The sequence below is a fragment of the Pholcus phalangioides genome, unplaced genomic scaffold, assembly GCF_987345545.1.
Source record: "Pholcus phalangioides strain wild (caught in Gottingen) unplaced genomic scaffold, Ppha-v1.0 ptg000003l_1, whole genome shotgun sequence".
NCBI lineage: Eukaryota > Metazoa > Arthropoda > Arachnida > Araneae > Pholcidae > Pholcus > Pholcus phalangioides.
The window spans coordinates 27,248,735-27,267,967 of record NW_028301596.1 but is presented as its reverse complement, the minus strand read 5'-3'; the positions used below and the strand labels follow the sequence as shown (position 1 = coordinate 27,267,967).

Below are 19,233 nucleotides of genomic sequence, written 5' to 3'. Positions count from 1 at the left end.
CCAAACCTCTCCTTCAACATTACAAGATGGTGCTAAAATGTGCACTTGCCTCTGGTGACCAAACATCTAGTTGCGGCCCTGCTTGTTATGTTGATTGAAGGAGAGGGGAAAGGGTGAAATTTACCCCCCCCCCCCTCAAACCAAGCCCGCCTGCTCTACCCCAGTTGCGGCTCTGAATGTAAGGCCGAGTTATAAGAAAAAGATTAAAACATAACTTATTCCAATTTATACATTGGGACCTTTCAAGAGTATTACGTAAGCAAATTTTTAGCCATTTTTGACCCCCTCCCCCCCTTCTTGTCAGCAAAATTTAGTCATCAGCTCTGCCCCTCTGAATCCTAACTCAAATTTTCATAAAGGGTAGTTGATGACGTAAGCATTATCCAAACTCCCCCTCCCCCCTTGTCATCAAAAGTCAGCAAATCAGAAACACCTCCCCCCCCCCCCATTGATGATGACGTAATACTTGAACGGCCCCATTCCCACTGAACGTTGAATATCAAAAGGCCATCATTTATGGGGAAAATGTTTTCTCCCATTTTGATAATTCGCGTCGTATAAACGAGGTTTTTAAGCACGTCGCCGAACAGTCGGGTCAAAGCGTCGTATAAATGCAAAAATCGTATAACTGAAACGTTATCTCTACCTTACTCTTCCGCAAAAATTTCCCTAAAAAAACTAAAAATTATTGTAATTCAAAACCATATTTCATGAAATTGAAATCAAGAAAAAATTATATTACAAAAAAAAATTACTCGAAATACAGCACTAAGATTGACATAACATTGCTGTTTCATAAACCTCAAGCACTCTTATGATGTTCCTTTCAAGATTTGAAATACAAAAATGCGTTATTTATAAACTTAAACAAAAAATTCGTCTGTGTTGTTCGATTTCTATATTCAAGAAAAAAGTCAATAAAGCATCGAGTTCAGCTCTTCTGAAAAAAATCAGTTCTGTTTTAAAGAACTGTTTTTGCGTGCATCTACGGTCAACAATCAACCTCCGTTAGCAGTCAGTTCATTTCGGAACTTGCAACAGATATTGTTGAAGCCACCTCCATTCCGTGGTCACATCCGCAGGAACACTTTGAAAATGATTATAATTTTTTTCAAGGACTTTTAAAGACTTGAAAATGAACTTTTTCTCCAAGGATTTTCAAGGAGGGTACAAACTCTGTCCCTATATACCAGGGCTTGACAAATCTCGGGCTCCAGGTCACCATGGCGACTAGAAAATCTGTATCGGCACCAAACATTCTCTGCATGTGATTGCTAGAGTGGAATCATAGGATGACGAAAACAGTGTGGCTTTCAACATGGGGGGGGGGGGGGGTCTCCGTAAGTCCTGAAAAAATCTAAAAAACTTCTTCAGCAAAAACCATGCTTGGCGCTTCAGGAATATGGCTGTTTCCTCCATAGTTTTTGATTTGTCAAGATCGGCTATATTCAAATGACATCAAAACAGGAATCATTCAATGTTTTAAAACAGTATTGAAATTTATACTCGATGAAAAATTCAAAAAGCATGGTCATATAGGCTTATGCAGCCAGAGCCGCTATCCTATAAAATGTTTGACAAATGATTTTACTTCATGTTCATTTTTTTTTTCTCTTTAGAGGTGGGGGGAGGGAAGAGGACAAAATCACTGAAAATATTACTATTTGATATTTTGGTTTTTTGTTGGTCGGCATTTCTTCGAGCAGAAATACTTAATTTCGTTTCATTTGTGTTCAATAATGTGCATTTCAATATAGTACAGGAGTACCGTATTTGATTTTCAAAAAATTCAATATAAACAAACAAAACAAAAAATATTAAAATGTCTGAGTGAGTGCAGTGTTTAAAGAGAGGAAAAATGCAACACCATACTGAGCTCTTTCACGTATTAATAATGAGAAAATTATTATTGCGTAATTAATGACAAAAGTTCGGTGTAGATAATATCTGATATGGTGATAATCTCATTATGAAATCAATCAAAAAAATGTGAAGGAAGAGCAACTTTTTTGCGCATTAACCCTATATAGTCCCATTGATTTTTGAATAGACATGGTAAATGGTCAAAAAACACAAACAGGTTTTTTGGTATTTCAGAAAGTACATCCTTTAGTGTCATTTCAGTACAAGGTACAGCTATATAAGTACAATAATTTTTATCTATCTAGAAAAAGCCGACTCCTTGTTGGTGTCATATTTGAGAGCTGTCCCAATTTTACGTGCTCAGAGATTTATATTATAGCACCAAATTGAGGGAAATGGAAATAAAATTCAAGGACGAAACTATTCAACTTTGCTGAGCAAAATTCTATCTGTTTATAGATAACATTAAAATTAAGGCAGACTATATTTTACCCTTAATTAATTATTTTAGCTAGTTAAATCCATTATAATTAATTAAATTGCTGTGATGATGTATTGTTTCAGTTAAAAATATGCTAACAGTGCCAATTTACATCGGTTTCTGGAAAAAAAATAATTTTCAATACGTTTTATGGAGGAGAACCATAGAGGGTATAAAAACATTGGTTTCGATTTTATTTGGCCAACATAGGTGATCAGTTGCTATTAATATTAAGGTGTGCCGCAGATAGCAAACGTTTAAAAATCCATTGGCATAGCAGCTCGCTTATTTTTCTTAACAACAAACATTTCAGTATTAGTATAATACCGAAGTCATACTGATATCAGTAAAAGTATAAATACTTTTTTTTTAAATTCATAAATCAGAAGGGGGAAAATCTTTGTTTACATGTAATATACGTCTGAGCGAGTGCTTATTAACCGAAATTTTAGTATTTGTATAACACTTATATTCAACATATAGTGTTTTTTTGCTCATATACTACTGATGTATGTAAAAAATTTCAATGTTGAAGGACCTGCAGGACCAGTAATTATTTTTGGTCAAGCATTATCTTATTTGCAATCATTTTCAATAAATCAATTGGTATCAGTTTTGACCATAAACACCCACGTGATAGAAATGCCATTCATATTTTATCCTAAAAATTAATTTTAACAAAAATAATTTAATAATCTAACGATATAAAAATTTTCAATCATGTAATGCTGACCACGGCCTATCGAAAACCACGGTTTAAATCACCAGGAATAACCAAACATAGCAGCAATAGCAAACAGTTCGAATGAAACGCATATTTATACATTTCGTTGATTTAAAATAAATATTTATTGTATCCTCATGTTGTTCATGTCAAATACTCACATTTAAATTTACGCAAAAAATACACACAAGAACCTATTTATACAATTATATAGTTTCTGAACTGGTCCTAATTTCTGCATGAAGTGGCCCATTTAATTTAAACAGCACAGTATTTACTCTATTCGCTAATAAACTAAACATCTTTGACCCTATTTATGCAGGGTTATAATTGTCCACTTTTTTCTAGGGGCACTTCAAGTCAAAGGTCCTGACTTGCAGAAAAACCAAAAAATTTGGGTGTCATAAGATGTTTTTTTACACAAATTATTTTCGACTTATTTTGTTCCTTGTTATTAGAGACCACTGTTTAAGCAAAACAAATTTGAATAATCCAACTCGCAGTTTTCCAAACTTTTTGTTTCATCGTCCTCCTCTTCAGAATTTGTTTTTTTCTCAATCCCCCCCCCCCCCAGACCTTTCCATGCCCCCAAGGGGCAATATTGCCCATTATCGGATACTCTGATCTAACTGATCATAACTTCAATAATAATCTCTGTTCCCATTCTTCTAATCACTATCACCGAATATTATTACCAAAATCTCTTGTGTTGTCTGATCAATAATTTCATGGTCGGTTTTCTTTCACCTTTTGTAGTTTTGTAATTTCTGAACTCCGGATAATCCACCCTCGGATAATCGAGGTTCTATTGTACTTTAGATTTCTTTAGCAATCTTGTTCCAAACAATGTTTGTCGTAAAAGCTTTTGGTCTCAAGAATATCTGTATAAACATTTTATGCAATCGCAAAATTCCCAAAAAATTAGAGAAACTGCTAATGAGGTTGTACTCACCAAGATTATTGTTGCTCTGCTACAAATTGGGCTTTGATGATGATTCCTTCATCATGAAGGATGAGTAAGGATGCAACGATCGATCAGCGTTGACTTGAAAATTTGTAACATGAACACTCAACGATGACACTTGTATTCAAAAACAACTGGATGTTTCTTCCTCTTCTTATATGCTATAGTTAATATGACAATCCTGTTTTCGGTATTGTCAACTCTGTACAGAAAAATTTCTCACGTCTTCGTGCGCAACCATTTGTCGGCAATTACCTTTTGTAACTACTATAGTTCGGCTGGTCAAATCACCATTTGACCAGCCGAATTCATCTTTTGTGAACATTTCGGATGTCTTATTCTTAGTTTTTTTCTCATGGTTAGTACATCTGGACAACATAAAAATGTAACACTGTGCTAGCTTCCTGAAGGAGGGACACATAGATGTGTGTTACTTAAACACCTATAAACACATGATTCAGTTAGATGGCGGTATCCATGACTGAAAATTTCGGGAAAGTTCTCACGCTTTCTCAGGGAAAAATTTCCAATACATCTGGCTGCCCATTCGGGTGCGTCTTTGTTCGGAATTCACCTATATATATGTGTGTGTTTGTGTATGCTCCGCCTCGCTTCAGGGTAGTTGTATTCTAGAAAGGCTACTAAATTTCTACAGTGGAACAAAAATAGTCAAAGCGCCGCTGACAGGAAAACTACAACATCCATCTCATTATTGCAATCATATAATACATTGCTACCTCCAGAGGGGTGTACGAACAATGAGGAAGGAGATCGTACAGGAAGCGATATAGACCCGTCAACCAGTTCCCAAGTTAACAAGTGAGGGAGGGGGTTGGGGTGTATTCTGTTGAACAGTTTTCTCCTTTTTTTTTCTTTTTTCTTTAAACTCATAATGGGTATCTGTCACAAGCATAGTACAGAAGTGCATTCAAGAGGATTCACTGATGGCATTTTCTACTTTTGTCGCCAGCCGATCTACAGTGACAGTAAACAATCCTCAGCTAAGAAAAAATAAATTAGTGATTGCTCTTTTCTGATGCCCGTGTCAGAAGTACGTGCTTTGTTGTCCTCAATGGTTAATCCTGCCTATTGCGACCCAACGCTTTTCTTTGATCTTGTCCCAAAGCGATTTGCCTTGTCCTATCTACCCGCGAAAGCTGGTTGTCTGGAATAACTACTATATGGTCATACAGGCCCCCTAACTAGGCTGGAGCAACCGGGGCATTGCACCAGGGCCACATGCCTAATTGGGCGCCACAAAATAATGTACATTTATTTTGCATAATAATAATCCTTTCCAAGGGCCCCCAGAAAAAGTGTGCCCTGGGGGCCCCGAAAAGGCACGCTATGGTCCTGTGTTCATAGAAAAAGAATTTTCTCGCTAAACATGGAAAGAAAACCTATAATTTTTTCTTTGTTGAACAATTTGAAATCTTATAAACGGATGACAGTGAGAGAGGCTTGAAAAGATCTCTCGTCCAAAGATCTCGTTGTAAAGTCATTATCATCAGACATACATTGCACTATAAACATGCCCCCCCCCCCGCTCAACGGTGGGACTAACCAACACCTTCTAGAGCAAGCTGCTTTAGAAGGTATTGGATTAACAGGGCTCCAGTGTGGGGGGATGATCCCCCCTCCCCTCCCTATCATTTTTTTGTTTTTCACACGAAAAATTCACTATATCCACCAAAGGCCCCAGCCTGAGGCCCTGATGCAGGATAGGGGATGCCTATAACATCTCTTTTATAGTCCTTGCCAACAAAATTAGTGAAATGGGATTACTCGTTATCAAGTTATCGCAGATTCCGGTCATTTTTATTTGGTCCCCGAGTGACGTTATACCGAGGACTGACTATTTATGATTTATTGAATTTTAAATAGATACATTTTGCGGCACTTACATACCGATATTGTGCATGCATTTCACTATTTATAAAGGGGTGGCCAACCAGCTTCCTTAGGTAATTGAAGAGTAATTTTTACTTTTTAAATTGAAGAAATTCTTTTCAATTTGTAAGCGATATTTTTCTTATGAATGAATGAGTCTTGTAGCCAACTTGTAGGCTATCTCCCTTCCCCCCCCCCTCACCGATAATGTGTAGTAGGCCATCTTTGCAATGACCTAATTGATAACTTTTTATTGAATTAGTTTTAGTTTTGTTTCTCATCTTCGAAATTCCCAACCAGATGGGGAGAAAGCGTTGAGGGGGCGGGGATATCACATACCTCATTGGCGTTGCTGTCACTGCCTTTTCAGTCACCTCATCAATAAAAATTATACAGTTTGTACAATTTTTATTGATACACATGCACAATTTAGATTAGGATATTCAGTTTTCCTACTCAAAAATTCAAAAAAAAAATTCTAATTTTCTTTCCTAAATGAGCAGTCTTACGAAAACGAACAGCCAGTCAAATTATATTAGTGGAGGGTGCAAATCTTTTCCACAAAACAAGGGTTATGGTGTTGACTACACTCTTTAGGAAGACGTTGGCTGAGGTGTTGGGCAACATTTAAAATTTCCATGAGTGCTGCGAACGTAAATAGTTCAGGAATCCCTTAGTTATAGAGATAATATTTTGTATTAATTGTTAAAATGTAGTGGTGACTTAACGAATGGGCCAATAAAACCCGGTCGAGCTGTTGGTCTTGGACCTTTGAAAAATTATCATTTATTTTTCATTTCCTTTTTTAAAATCAATATTATAATTCACTTGTTGTTTATTTGATTCTATGTTCTACCCCCACCCCCAGTCAAATTTTGTTGTAAAGGGGCTTGAAAAATGTTTCGGCATCGGTCCTCAAGATCTGTTATGAATGGGCATTTAGAATATGCTTTTTTTCCCCAATATTTTTAAAAAAACATTGGGGGGGGGGCCTAAAAGTTATTGGTCCTCCCGCATATACGGGACTCAAGCGTGTACGAAGGAGAGGGAGAATGCATTGCACAATGGTTTTTTTCAGTAATTACTGGGGAGGCTCAGTCCCCTTACAAAATTTATTGCGGCGGGGGGGGGGGGAAGCTCAAATGGCCTCAGCCTCTAGGTTCTGGCACCTATTCTTTATAGAGTGTCATTTATTTCGGTTTCAATATCATTGCTTCCCAATTTTCAACCTCCCCCCTCCATGCATCTTTGGGCTTATTTTCATGTTGGCACCATGGCCGTCCTCCGGTCGCAGTGAACAAAAGAAGAGACACTCAGTTTTTGCCACAGGCAAAGAATAAAGAGCCCCCTCAACACCTCAAAGAATCTTCCTCTCAGCCGTGCCTTTTGGCAGTAAGGATTGGAAAACCGATGGAGGGTGCAATTGGGGATTGAACGGCAGGGAAGAAATGAGATAAACGTATTGTCATGGAACAAGAAAGCCAAAGACCATCCAGATTTTTTAAAAGAACTAAAATTTTGAATTTTGAGCAGATTGTGTTTCCATTAACTAATTCATAATTAGGACAACTTTTGGTTAAAAAAAAATTTTTCATCATTGCAAAATGAATAAGCCATATATTCATACGAATTTTTGGGGGGGGGGGCTGAGCCGTGTCTTCAAAAATGTTGTTGGGGGGGCTTGGGCCCATGGGCCGTATAGAAGTTTACGCCTATGCCTATCTGGGCCCATCTGTAGTCCTACAGTCAGCCCTTATGGAGCTGGGCATGGAGGAAAACTTTGATGCTGGTCTGGTGGTTCTATCCAGTCCTCACTCTTCTTGGGCGATCAGCAAATTCACATGATTCTGATCTGATCCCATGATACTGTCCAAGTCATACACACCTATTGACATGAAATAAAAGCATCATTAGATGTTTGAATTTTTTCAAAATTTGTGAATGTATTTAGTTGAAATTATAACATTAAAAAAATTAGAATTTTCATTGTTTTGACCCTAGCAGGTCTTACCAAGGGACCCAGTTTCAGGAAAAGGGGGCATGAAATAAAATATTTCCTTTCACGTAATTATTTGAAGTTCCATCAAAGGCTCCAATGAGAAATATTAGAGTGGGATCCACTAAAAATTTTATAGAAGCTCGGCTCCTGGATGTGAGGAGGTGGCGGCCCATGAAATATATTTTCTGTAATTATTCTAAATTCCCTCCAACTGTTTATTCTTTAAAAACTTCTTATGTTGAAGGATAACATTAAAAAAAAAAGATTCAAATAGCACAGTGCCAATATTATCAATTAACTTAATAAAGCCCTGTCCCTATGTAGAGCACTGAGTTTATGAAAATTGGGATTATGAAATTAACTATATTTGCAATAATAATATTACAGAATATTCATCAATGCATTTCATGTAATAGTAAAAAATGAACTAACCTGTGTAATTTTATATGCAGCTGTACAGATAGGCCTATACTACCCACGATGTTTGCGAAATAATTTTGGGAACAGAATTTTAAAATTATTAAGATGTGTTAAATTTATTTCTTGTAATAGATTATATTTTTTAGATATTTAGAATTTATGGTATCTTGTACTTTTGCGATTGTTGCGTTTTCCTGGAACTTGACTTACAATTAGAGCCAGCTTATGTGCAAAAAAAGGACACGCAGCATCAAATAATTCCCTTTCTGATTACTTTTTATCACAAGCATAAGCATGGACAGAGATCATTGGCTACATGGGGGGGGGAAATATTGAGGTTCTAATCCCTCCCCTCAAACACCGAGATTATAGTGTTATTTTGCAGGAAAAAACGTAACCCCCCCCCCCAGAAGGAAAAAATTTTGAACCCCTCGAGAAAATTCTGCAGGTGCCTATGACAGAGATACACTGAAAATGCAAGAGGGCCACAGCTGGGAGGAGGGAGGTTGAATTACGATTGAATGATTATCCGTATATTTGTGAATATCTCATGTCGCTTTTGTATGCATGGGTAAACTGTAAACATAATGCCCTTCCGTATCACCCCCCCCCCCCAATCACAAGAAGAGTTGGAGGAAGTTCAATATAGTTGGAACTAGAGGTACAGTAGCAGGGTGAAATTTTTCAAGGAGATATACTGCGCATAAGCACTTTTTGCAACTTTGCAAGCGGGAAAATTAAGTTTATCCTCTCACCTCCAATACATTCCGATCATGTTCCTAGTTGTAGGCCTGTAAGTTTCAACGTAACATCAGCAACAAGTGTGCAAAAATATTATGTTACATCTTCACTTTTTGTTTCTAATGGAGAGGGAGAACCAAAGCCGCAACTAGGGGGAAGCAGGCGGGTCTCGTGTCCCAGGTGCTGGACCAGAGGGGGGCGCAAATTTCATTCTCAAACCTTACCTTCAACATTACAAAGGGGTGCCAAAATGCGCACTTGCCCCAGGTGACCAAGCATCTGGTTGCGGCCCTGGGGAGAACGTCAGTTATTCGTAATTTCTCTGACAGAACCAAAAATAAATTAGATTCCTCTTTTGTCGGCAGAATTTTGGCAATATTTTTACTCCTGTCTTTGTCAAAAGTCAGCATAGCACAGACACTCCACTCAAAAAAATTAGACCAGGCTGGACCCAATTTCATGTTTTTACAAGCTTCGTACTGTCGCCCTTCTCGTAATCAAAAATCAACGAATACACCCCCTCCCCCTCCTGATGCTAACGTAAAATTGGAATGGGGCCTGAATTTTTTTTGGTAAAGCTTATTTGTTTTCATATTGAGATACACGAAAGTTTATATCTGGGAACCCTTGTCTTTTCTCATTTTTGAAGTTCTCTTTTGAATTAAAAATTCATATTAATACACTGCTCAAAACAATTAGGGGAGCACATGGTTTTAACAAAATTACGCAAAGATGTACACCGATAAGTAACATAAAATGAATCATCCATAATTTAAAGCCTAGCAGGAAACAGAAGAAAACTTCATATGCAAATCAAAGTTCATGACGTCAAAAACCAGAAAAAGGAGATAAGGGCAGAAATCGGGATGTTGCAGAAACATCTGTTTTACTGCCGTAACTGTGAAATTCGATTGCGCAGTATTTTTTTTTTTGAGACGAGATGACTTGAGGATGTCTCAACAATGTGATTTACCGGAATCCATGGCATGGCATGTTATAGGCAGACTGGAATCTGGGCAAACACAACGTAGTGTCGCAGACGCTGTTGGAGTCGCCAGAAGTGTTGTTGCAAGGCTGTGGAATCGATTCCAAGAAACAGGAAATGTTAGACGTCGACCAGGGCAAGGTCGGCTACAGCAACTGATGACCGGTATGTACGGTTAACAGCCCGTCGAAACAGAACAGAGAATGCTATGCAGCTGCTAAGACGGTTGCTCTTGGCAACAGGACAAAGGGTGTTCAGCCAAACAGTACGTAATCGGCTTCATGAGGGAGGGCTCTATGCACGTGGTCTGCATTCCGTTGACCCCCCGCCACCGTGCGGCCCGAAGAAGATGGGCTGCTGAACATCGAGATTGGGAGCAACATGATTGGAGCCAAGTGCTGTTTACAGACGAGTCCCGATTCAGTCTGGAGTGTGACACCCGACGTGTTCTGGTATGGAGGGACAGGGGCACTCAAAATAACCCCGATTCGTTCGTGAAAGGTCACAATACAGACGAGCTGGTTGGATGGTATGGGGTGGAATCAGCATAGACGGACGTACGAACCTGCATATCATTCGGAATGGCACTTTGACGGCCCGAAGGTATGCAGACGAGATACTGCGACCTCATGTCATCCCTTACGCTGGAGCCATTGGAGATTCCTTTGTTTTCAAGGATGATAATGCCCGACCGCATAGAGCTCGTCTGGTGGAGAACATGCTTGAAGCTGAAACAATACAGCGTATGGAATCGCCAGCGTACTCTCCTGACCTGAATCCAATCGAGCATGCTCGGACGACGCATTGCTGCGCGACCAAGGCCGCCTGTTACTGTCCGAGACTTGCAGATTGCACTTCTTGAGGAGTGGAACAGTATTCCCCAAAGTCTGATCGATAACCTCATCGCATCCATGGCAAACAGGTGTGCAGCAGTCTTAGCTGTTCGAGGAGACCACACGCCCTATTAAAACTCATGCATGATGTCTAAACAGTACTTTTTTTTATCATTTACATGTAACCAAATTGTTGCCCTAAATCATCTTTTCATGTTTTTTCCAATTAACGCTGAATTAAAGCTTAATTCCAAATTTTTTTACGTCTTTTTTCTGTATTGCGCATTGATACGCGTGTACTATCCATTGTATGCCAATACGTGGCTATCTCGCACGGTTTTCTTCACTTTTTTGCTTGCTTCCCTAATTGTTTTGAGCAGTGTAGTTCATTTCTACAAAATAAAACAATTGGGAAAAGGAAAAAAAAATTCGCAAAGTTGGCGAGAATATCTTGAAGAGAAAGGCCGATATACCGCGCCGCTCACGAATAAATAACTAACCGGACCTTCAGCTGGACCTGTATACGCGTACAGGGATAAAATTAACTTGTATGCATATATACATGTCTTTCATGAAGAAAAAAGGGTTGGGTGCCTACTCCTTTTTACATAAAAGAAAAATGCTATATAAAGAAGGGTGATTTCAGTTTACCGTGAACAGCAATGCTGTGGCCAGCATGAATAGGAACTGAATGGAAGGAAGGACGGGGGATTAGGTGAGGGGTAAAAGTTTGGACGAGTCCATTTCAGAAAGCAAAAATAGGTTATTTTCACGAACCTCCCAGTATCCTTCAAGAATCGGTAAAGGGTTAAATTCTGTGAGAAGCTAATTCTTTTCTCTTTGGGGGGGGGGGGGGTTCAGAATTATTGAAACGTCAGAATTAATGCAAGAAGTAATTTCAAAATTCATGAAAGCCTCCAATATTTTACCGTGAGTGTGGGGGGCCCCATAAAGCACGGTGCGACCGCTCCTATCGCACATTCCTAAGAGGGGCTTTCACGTTCACAGTGGAAATCACTTTTTCTCATTTCTCTTTGGAAGCCTCAACCGTTTTCTCCACTGACGGCAAAGCAAGAATCAGAGAACAGGGTGCCGAGACTAAGGTGAAGAGATGCTTGGCCAGTCAGTGAATATCTGTTGTTTAAATTTTGTTGGCTGGGCTATGCCCTCACATCCCATAGACCGGGATTTTTGGCGGGCCCAAGTAGAGGCAGATTTAAGGGCAGGCGCACACCCTGAGCCGCGTAAAACCCAAACATTACACTTTTTGTCTAATTTAAGGGGTCCAGTATTTACTTTTGCGTCCGGGGCCTCAACTGACTTTAATTTGCATCTGCCCCCCCAGCAAAACTTCTCATGGGGCCCTTCTGTAGTTAATTTAGAGCTTTAAAAAACCCAAAAAATTATGGTAATTGTCCCACCTGTTCCCATGTCAGCCCTAGCCTAGTGAGGTCAAATGCTGAACTTGGCCATACGGAAATTGGGCGTCGACATCTGCACAACGTACAATTTACGGAATTTAAGAGCTGAACTTGAAAGTTATTGGCAATATTCCCAGTTTAACGACAGTGGTTTTTCTACAGTTAATTACATAAAACAAAGCCAAAAAAAATGTCATTTAGATGAAAGAAAACTTACGTGGGGTAGAATTTACTTCATCAATATGTCACTATGAAATCCTTTAAAAAAAAACTAATCCGGAGCATTTTGTTTTGCTCACATAGGAGCGTTTCATTATTAGAATAGAGCAAATTTGTGATTACTACTATTTGATATAAATAGTTGAATCTTACACGAACGGCAAGGAATGGTTCGATTCTCTACATGTAGCTGGTCATCCGACAGACACATTGAGCGGAGAAAAAAGTATACACCATAGGAAGTCCAGCAGAAACGATTTTTTCCCCTTCATATGGTAGGTATACTGTATATCTATTCAAGGAACAGCCAGGCTGCACGCTAATTGTATGCTATATCAGCGGCTCTCTTTTCGCTGAGTAGAAAAAAGACAGACAGCTGAAATATTGTTAATTGAACGCATGTGTTGAATGGCTCTGCAAAACGATTTTTTCCTCTTCCTATAGAAATATTTGGTTCCATTTATAAAGAAGCTATATCCGTTTGCAACTCCCATTTCCCTGTGGTGCCCACAGGCATCGGTGTGGGCTTTGATTTTGAACAACACAACGCAAATCACATGGGTATATGAATACAAGAAATGTGGGAAGAAAATGACAACGATATTCGGTTAATGGTGTCCTTTTTTAAGCAAAATTCTGTTTCGTCAACCCTAGGGGATAATGAGCAAGCCAGACGTCTGGAAAAGTGTTCAATGGGCCAGGCATCACCTTAAAAAAAAGAAAAATTAGAGGAGACCTTCATCCAGCAGTGGATTGAAAATGGTTGTTGATGATGATCACCTTAAAATTGTGATTCTGGTTCTATGAATTTGTAGGTTCTCCTTGTGTGAGGGGGGTGGATGGTGGCTTTTACTGTTGGCAGTGCGGAAAAATAATGAAAAAAAAAACCATGCAAATTAAAATAAATATAGTGATTTAATTAAAATATTTTTTTTAATTACTTAAAAAATTCCTTCACTTTTCCATTGCACATGATGTATAATTTGTGTATGCATGTATGTCCAGAAAAGAGATGCACGAGACATTAATTTTCTTAATGTCTTAATTTTCATGGTGCATGCAATCAGTGTTTGATCACATTTATCGAATCATATTTTCTTTCATGCAGAAGAATCATCGTTGAGATTTGTCTTCTGTAAATATAGAATGCCAAAATGTGTTTTGGAAGTAGTAGCGGAGAGGTTTCCTGGTGTTTTCGACTTCATTGTGATAATTAAAACATTGTGTATCTTTTCTTTTTATTTGAAGTCATTTATGTATTTTTTTCTTCACAAATTCTTCCCCCACACTGTCAGAAATGGTGAAAAATGGGAAAAATAAACGTTGAACCATTTCTCCATCTTTGAATCTCAATATACAGCATCTCATTTTACTAGGATGTTTTTTTAATACATGTTTCTGTGTGTACTTGTTTATTTATACTTACGTTGAGCTTTGAATTTTAATTTTGGTACTAGCGCTGGAATAAATGATTTTGTAGTATGATTTTTTTATGTGGTATGAATTTCAGATAACAAAGCTATGTCATTATTGCATTTATTATTATTTTTTGTTTTATTTTACAAGTTTTATTTTCTCATCAACTTTTTTTTTAATTTTTTTAACTACACTGATGAGACTATTGATTGATGTTTTATCCCTTTTACATGGCATAATAGCAATAAGCTTGCTTATGATTTTCAGCAGTAAATGAGTATAAATTAATGAAAAAGTAATGGGTATAGAGCATGGGCGGAGATACACACCGCCCCCCCCCCCAGCGTTAACGGTGGAGTAGACTAATCTAATGTGTATATTTATATAGGATTACGTCCTTATGAGTGTATGTATCTTTTTTTTTCTTTTGTTGTCAATAATTAGTTTGCACAATCCGCACGGGGGGGGGGGTGTTACTGTGTCGCTGTGATCATTAAGAAAAAGCTCACTTCCGGGGAGGAAGAAAAGAATTCATTGGTCTTGCTTCCCTCGCTCGACAAGGTTGTACCACATTCATATGAATAAATTTCTTGTTATCTATTTTATTGTTTTGTGAAGCAACAGTAATATAATGAAGTAATTCAAAAAAATTATCAACTGTTCATATCGTAAATTATTGCAAACTGATCTAGCATTGATTATGTATAATTAAAAACATTTTGTATTGAATAAGATTTTCTTTCGTGCTAAGCAGCCATTGTTAGTTTTAGTATTTAATTGATTAAATGTTTCTTTAAAACATCAGCATTTTGCATTAGATAAACTTGACTGAAATGAACAGAACTGAATCAAAACTATAATTTTGTATGTCAATCGAATGCAATGATAAAAAAGAAATCGTCTCTCATTTTTTTATAATGCAACTTGAAAAACTGCAAGTACCAGTCACTCTTCACAGTGCCCCTTGTTCTATAAAGTGCCCTTACCTTGTTATAGCTGTAGAACTTGTGTCAGAAATATCAAGTTTATCCTGATTTCATATTGAACAAAATCTAGGTTAAGTGAAGTGTAAATCAATTCAAGTTTGTCAAATAACTACACGTCAGTTATTGCACCAAAAATTGACAGTCTGGGCTGATAATTTAGAAAATAATGTTAATGAACCTTGCTTTTAATATCAATGAAAATGCTATGAACTTGAATATAACACATTTTCAGTTGTTGTATGGTGTTTTTGACATCTCTAATGATGTGAAAAAGGATTTTTAAGATGTTAGGCATTCTGACATGCTCTTAATTAACAAGACCCATATACAGAACATAACTGTATTTTCCCATAATTTTACCCTTTCAGACTTTTCCATTACAAAAACGTCATTTTTTTCCCGTTTTTTGGATGAAATTTTGCATTAATCTGAACTAGAATCAAAGATAGAAGTATTTGGCATCAAGGCAGTAGCGAGGGAGGAGACTTTGGGGCTCTGGTCCCCTCCCCCCAAAATGTGAGAAAATCACAGAAAAAATTAAAAAAGATGGCCGAATCTACTATTGTTCTAACACTTTGGTCCCCTGAACGAAATTTTTGGCTACAGGCCTGTTTTACATGATTTCAAATTGTGTAAAAAGTGAATATGACTGATTTATCTCACTTATTTCCCATGATATTTTTATTCCCATGAAATTTCTAACCATTGCATATATTTTCTAATACTGTATTTTTCGCCAGGGGTCCTTAAAACCATGTTTGGTAATTTCTCTGACAGTAATATTTTTGGCGAGAATTAGTGATATCTCATATTTATGGCCACTTTACTGTTTTATCTCGTTCAAATATGATCACACTAATCATAACGAAACATCAGACCAGCATTTGATTTCATGTCATGCTTTTTTGTTAAAAGCGGCGACCTTGCCAGAAATTCATAGAATCTCTTCGATGCCCGTGTACTTATTTTTTTCTTTGAGGCAGTTGAATTGCATGTGAATTTTTTCATTTATCTACTGTTCCATCATTCAATGCTAAATATTTCTGGTAAACATTTTATATAATTGTATATATATGCCTGATAATTCTAGCCAAGAAAATGGCCTGATGTTCCTCTGAAATCGCCTGGCATCAAATCTCGTCTTCTTGGAAGATATGGTCACCCATCATTATCGTCTGACTGCAGAGGAATGATCTTGAACAATCAAGTAACATCAAGTTTACAAGAAAGTGGAGATGACTGTCAGTTTTATATTGTCACACCACCAAACTCCTCAACCCCACTAACATCTCCATGCGCTGTCTGTCCCAACAGTGATCATAGTATTTTTGCTCCTGTGATGATTGGAGCAGCTGCTGGAAATGGTAATTTTTTAACTACTTTTTTTTCTACAAGATTTTTTAGGTTATTTATTGAAAAACCAACAGGTTAATTCCCAATATAAGATATACCTTTTACAGCAAACAGGAGTGGAAAACCTGCAACAATTTTCCACGTCTGCTACATTCTGCTACAATTTTGACAATTTTCCCTTCATACTACTACAAAAACACTGAAAATTCTGCGCTATCTTGTGCCAAAAAAAAAAAATTCCCTTAAGAAACTTGGAAGTTGTGTCGCAATAGAAGTATACTTTTCAATGACGCCATTTGTCCTCTTCACAATTTTATTTTTTGGGGGCTGTAAATGGAATTAGCTTGAGGCACCCCCTCCAAAATTTGGCACATAAGCTTCCGACAAGGTATAAAATGGGGTCAAACTAAGTGAATTACCGCTCATCCACAGAACGAAAAAAAAACCTTCAAACGCTGTTTCCAGCTATTTTTTCAACAAAAAAAAGTCGACTGACTGATTTAATTTATTTTCACAAAAATTCCATCCGAGTAACATCTGTTTTCACTCCCTATTTTTAACTGATTTGTGATTGCTCCACATATTTTATTCTCCAGAATCTGTAACAGATTTTCTTTCTCTTGTTTTACTTACAAGTTTTCTATTATTCATTTTCTACTATTCATTCTCTTGATATGCCATTTCCTTTTACGCCATTCACAGACATGTTTAATGGAAAATGGTTTCCAGTTGCGCATTAATTAAAATTACTTTGTCTAGACCAGTGGTCTGCAAACCGTGGCTCCGAGAGCCATATGCGGCTCTTTAGCTCATTGAGTGGCTCTTCCACAAAATACCATGTGCAGAAGCACAAAATACCAGATTTCTGCTAAATCATGTTTAGACACTCATTTCGGCCATTTTGTTCTCGGTTCCCCCCCCCCCCAAGTGAGTAATTTTTTTCACGGCACAGCTATGGCTTACTCCGTTTAACGAGTCACTCCACTTACCAAGTCATATTTTTGTTCTCCCAAGAGTGACTCATTAACGAGGTTTGACTGTATACGTTTATATTCACTTACTTCATAAACTTATACATATTTATTGTATACTATCTGAGTGGTGTTCCAGCTAGATGAAATGAATCAGAAATTACAATGGTTTCTGAAAATTATTCCATCCAATACAGCCATAGTATGAAATTTGCAGGAAAAATGTTTGTTTTTGATTTGGAAGATAGATCGCAAAACACTTGAACACATAACAAGCATAACACTTAAGGGTCATTCAAGTATTGCGTCAGCATCGATGGGGAGGGGGGGGGGGTTTCCGATTTGCTGACTTTTGATGACAAGGGGGTAAGGGGTTTGGATGCTGCTTATGGCATCTTTCACGGTGTGCCAAAAATGAGATAAATCTTTCGCTAGTTTGTGGGCACCTGAACTGACATTCTCCCTAATGATAAATCCCTTACAGAGCCACTTCAGCGATCTCTAAATGTTTCACGGATCCTTCAAAAGCTCAGGAAATGTGTCCGGGCTGCTTAAGTGCTCTGGAACTGTGCAACGCATCACTTAAGTGATCCATAATTATGCCACAGATCACTTAAGTAATCTGGGAATGTTCCGCAGATAACTTGAGCGATGTAGAACCACACTAGAGGGCCTCTTAAGTGCTCTAAAATTGAGTCGCATGTCACTCAAGGGATCTTTAAGTGTACTGGAACTGTGTCTGGTTACTTAAGTGATCTTTGAATGTGACACGGGCCTACTTCAGTGATCTGAAAATGTGGTACAGGCCACTTAAATGCTCTGGAATTGTGCCACGGGTGATTTGTAAATTTGCCAAATTCATTTTTACAAAATTAGGTTTGAATTAGCAAGCCGCATCAGATAACCTTCAGAGCCACATTTGGTCCCCAGGTCAAGGGTATACTTTATACAGGGCCGGACTTAGGGGGGTGCGAAAAGTGCGGTCGCACTGGGCCGCAAAATTTCAGGGGCCGCAATTTTTCCAAACAAAAACCTTTTCCTTTTTCAGCAGATGTTTTGGAAATTTTTGATTAAAATTTAATTTTTTTCCCATATTGATTGTGTGAAAGGAGGCTATCAGTTTAAATCCCCTATACAGTAACATCATTTTTAGTGTTATCACAGGGTTCGTACGGGTCAGGGAAAACCTGGAAAAGTCAGGAAAAATGGCCCATTTTTGCTTTAAAACCTGGAAATTTCAGACAACGACCTGGAAAATCGTCACGATTGTCATCTGATCGGGAAAAAAGATTGATCAAAAATAATAATGAGGAAAAAAAAATCCGTCAGGATGAAAAAGGGAATTCCGATAACATCGTAAATATTGATAATCCGTAAAATATTACAATATATCGCAAAAAACGTTAGATACTGCCTAGGAGGAACGAGGATTTCGTAAGTCCGCTTGGAAAAGCGTATTGCTACGACTTTATCGTAACTTTTTCTAGTGCTTCCCCAGAAACATCATAACTATGCATCCTGGAAAGCCATGGGTACAAAGCGCAGTTGCGATAATTTCGTAAGTTGACTTCAGTTAGCAACGACAGATGACGCACGGGTATGTTTTGATTTTCCACGTGAGTATTTTTATTTGAAAACAATACGTTGTAAGAAAACTTGTCTGAGCGGATCGTCAGTAGGCTGATTGGATCGAAGCAGTCAAAAATGACCCGTATAAAGCATGGTGGCAGTTTTGTGGTAAAACTCGCAACATGGGCAAAACTATGCCAAGCACATGAAATCAGAGTTCAGTGAACAACCCCCGATTGCGTTGCTTCTCGGTTCTAGTGCTTACGCGAGTGCAAGCCAACTTTAAAAAATTTTGATGCAGTGAAACCAACTACATCTTTGACTAATTATGTCACAAAGGAAACAACTGTAAAGGCTTAAATCTTGTGGGCATTGAAATTGCCGAAAAGGGAAATCTT

At 37.9% G+C, this 19,233-nt stretch overlaps 1 protein-coding gene across 2 annotated transcripts in view; it reads left to right on the top strand.

The window, feature by feature from the left end:
• Sos (Son of sevenless guanine nucleotide exchange factor) overlaps positions 1-19,233 on the top strand; it is a 530,159-nt gene that overhangs the window by 489,412 nt on the left and 21,514 nt on the right. For both annotated transcript variants that reach the window (XM_089247363.1, XM_089247362.1), the window contains one exon: positions 16,033-16,306. In XM_089247363.1, the coding sequence (XP_089103489.1) occupies positions 16,033-16,306 (274 nt within the window). The remainder of the gene's footprint in view (positions 1-16,032; positions 16,307-19,233) is intronic.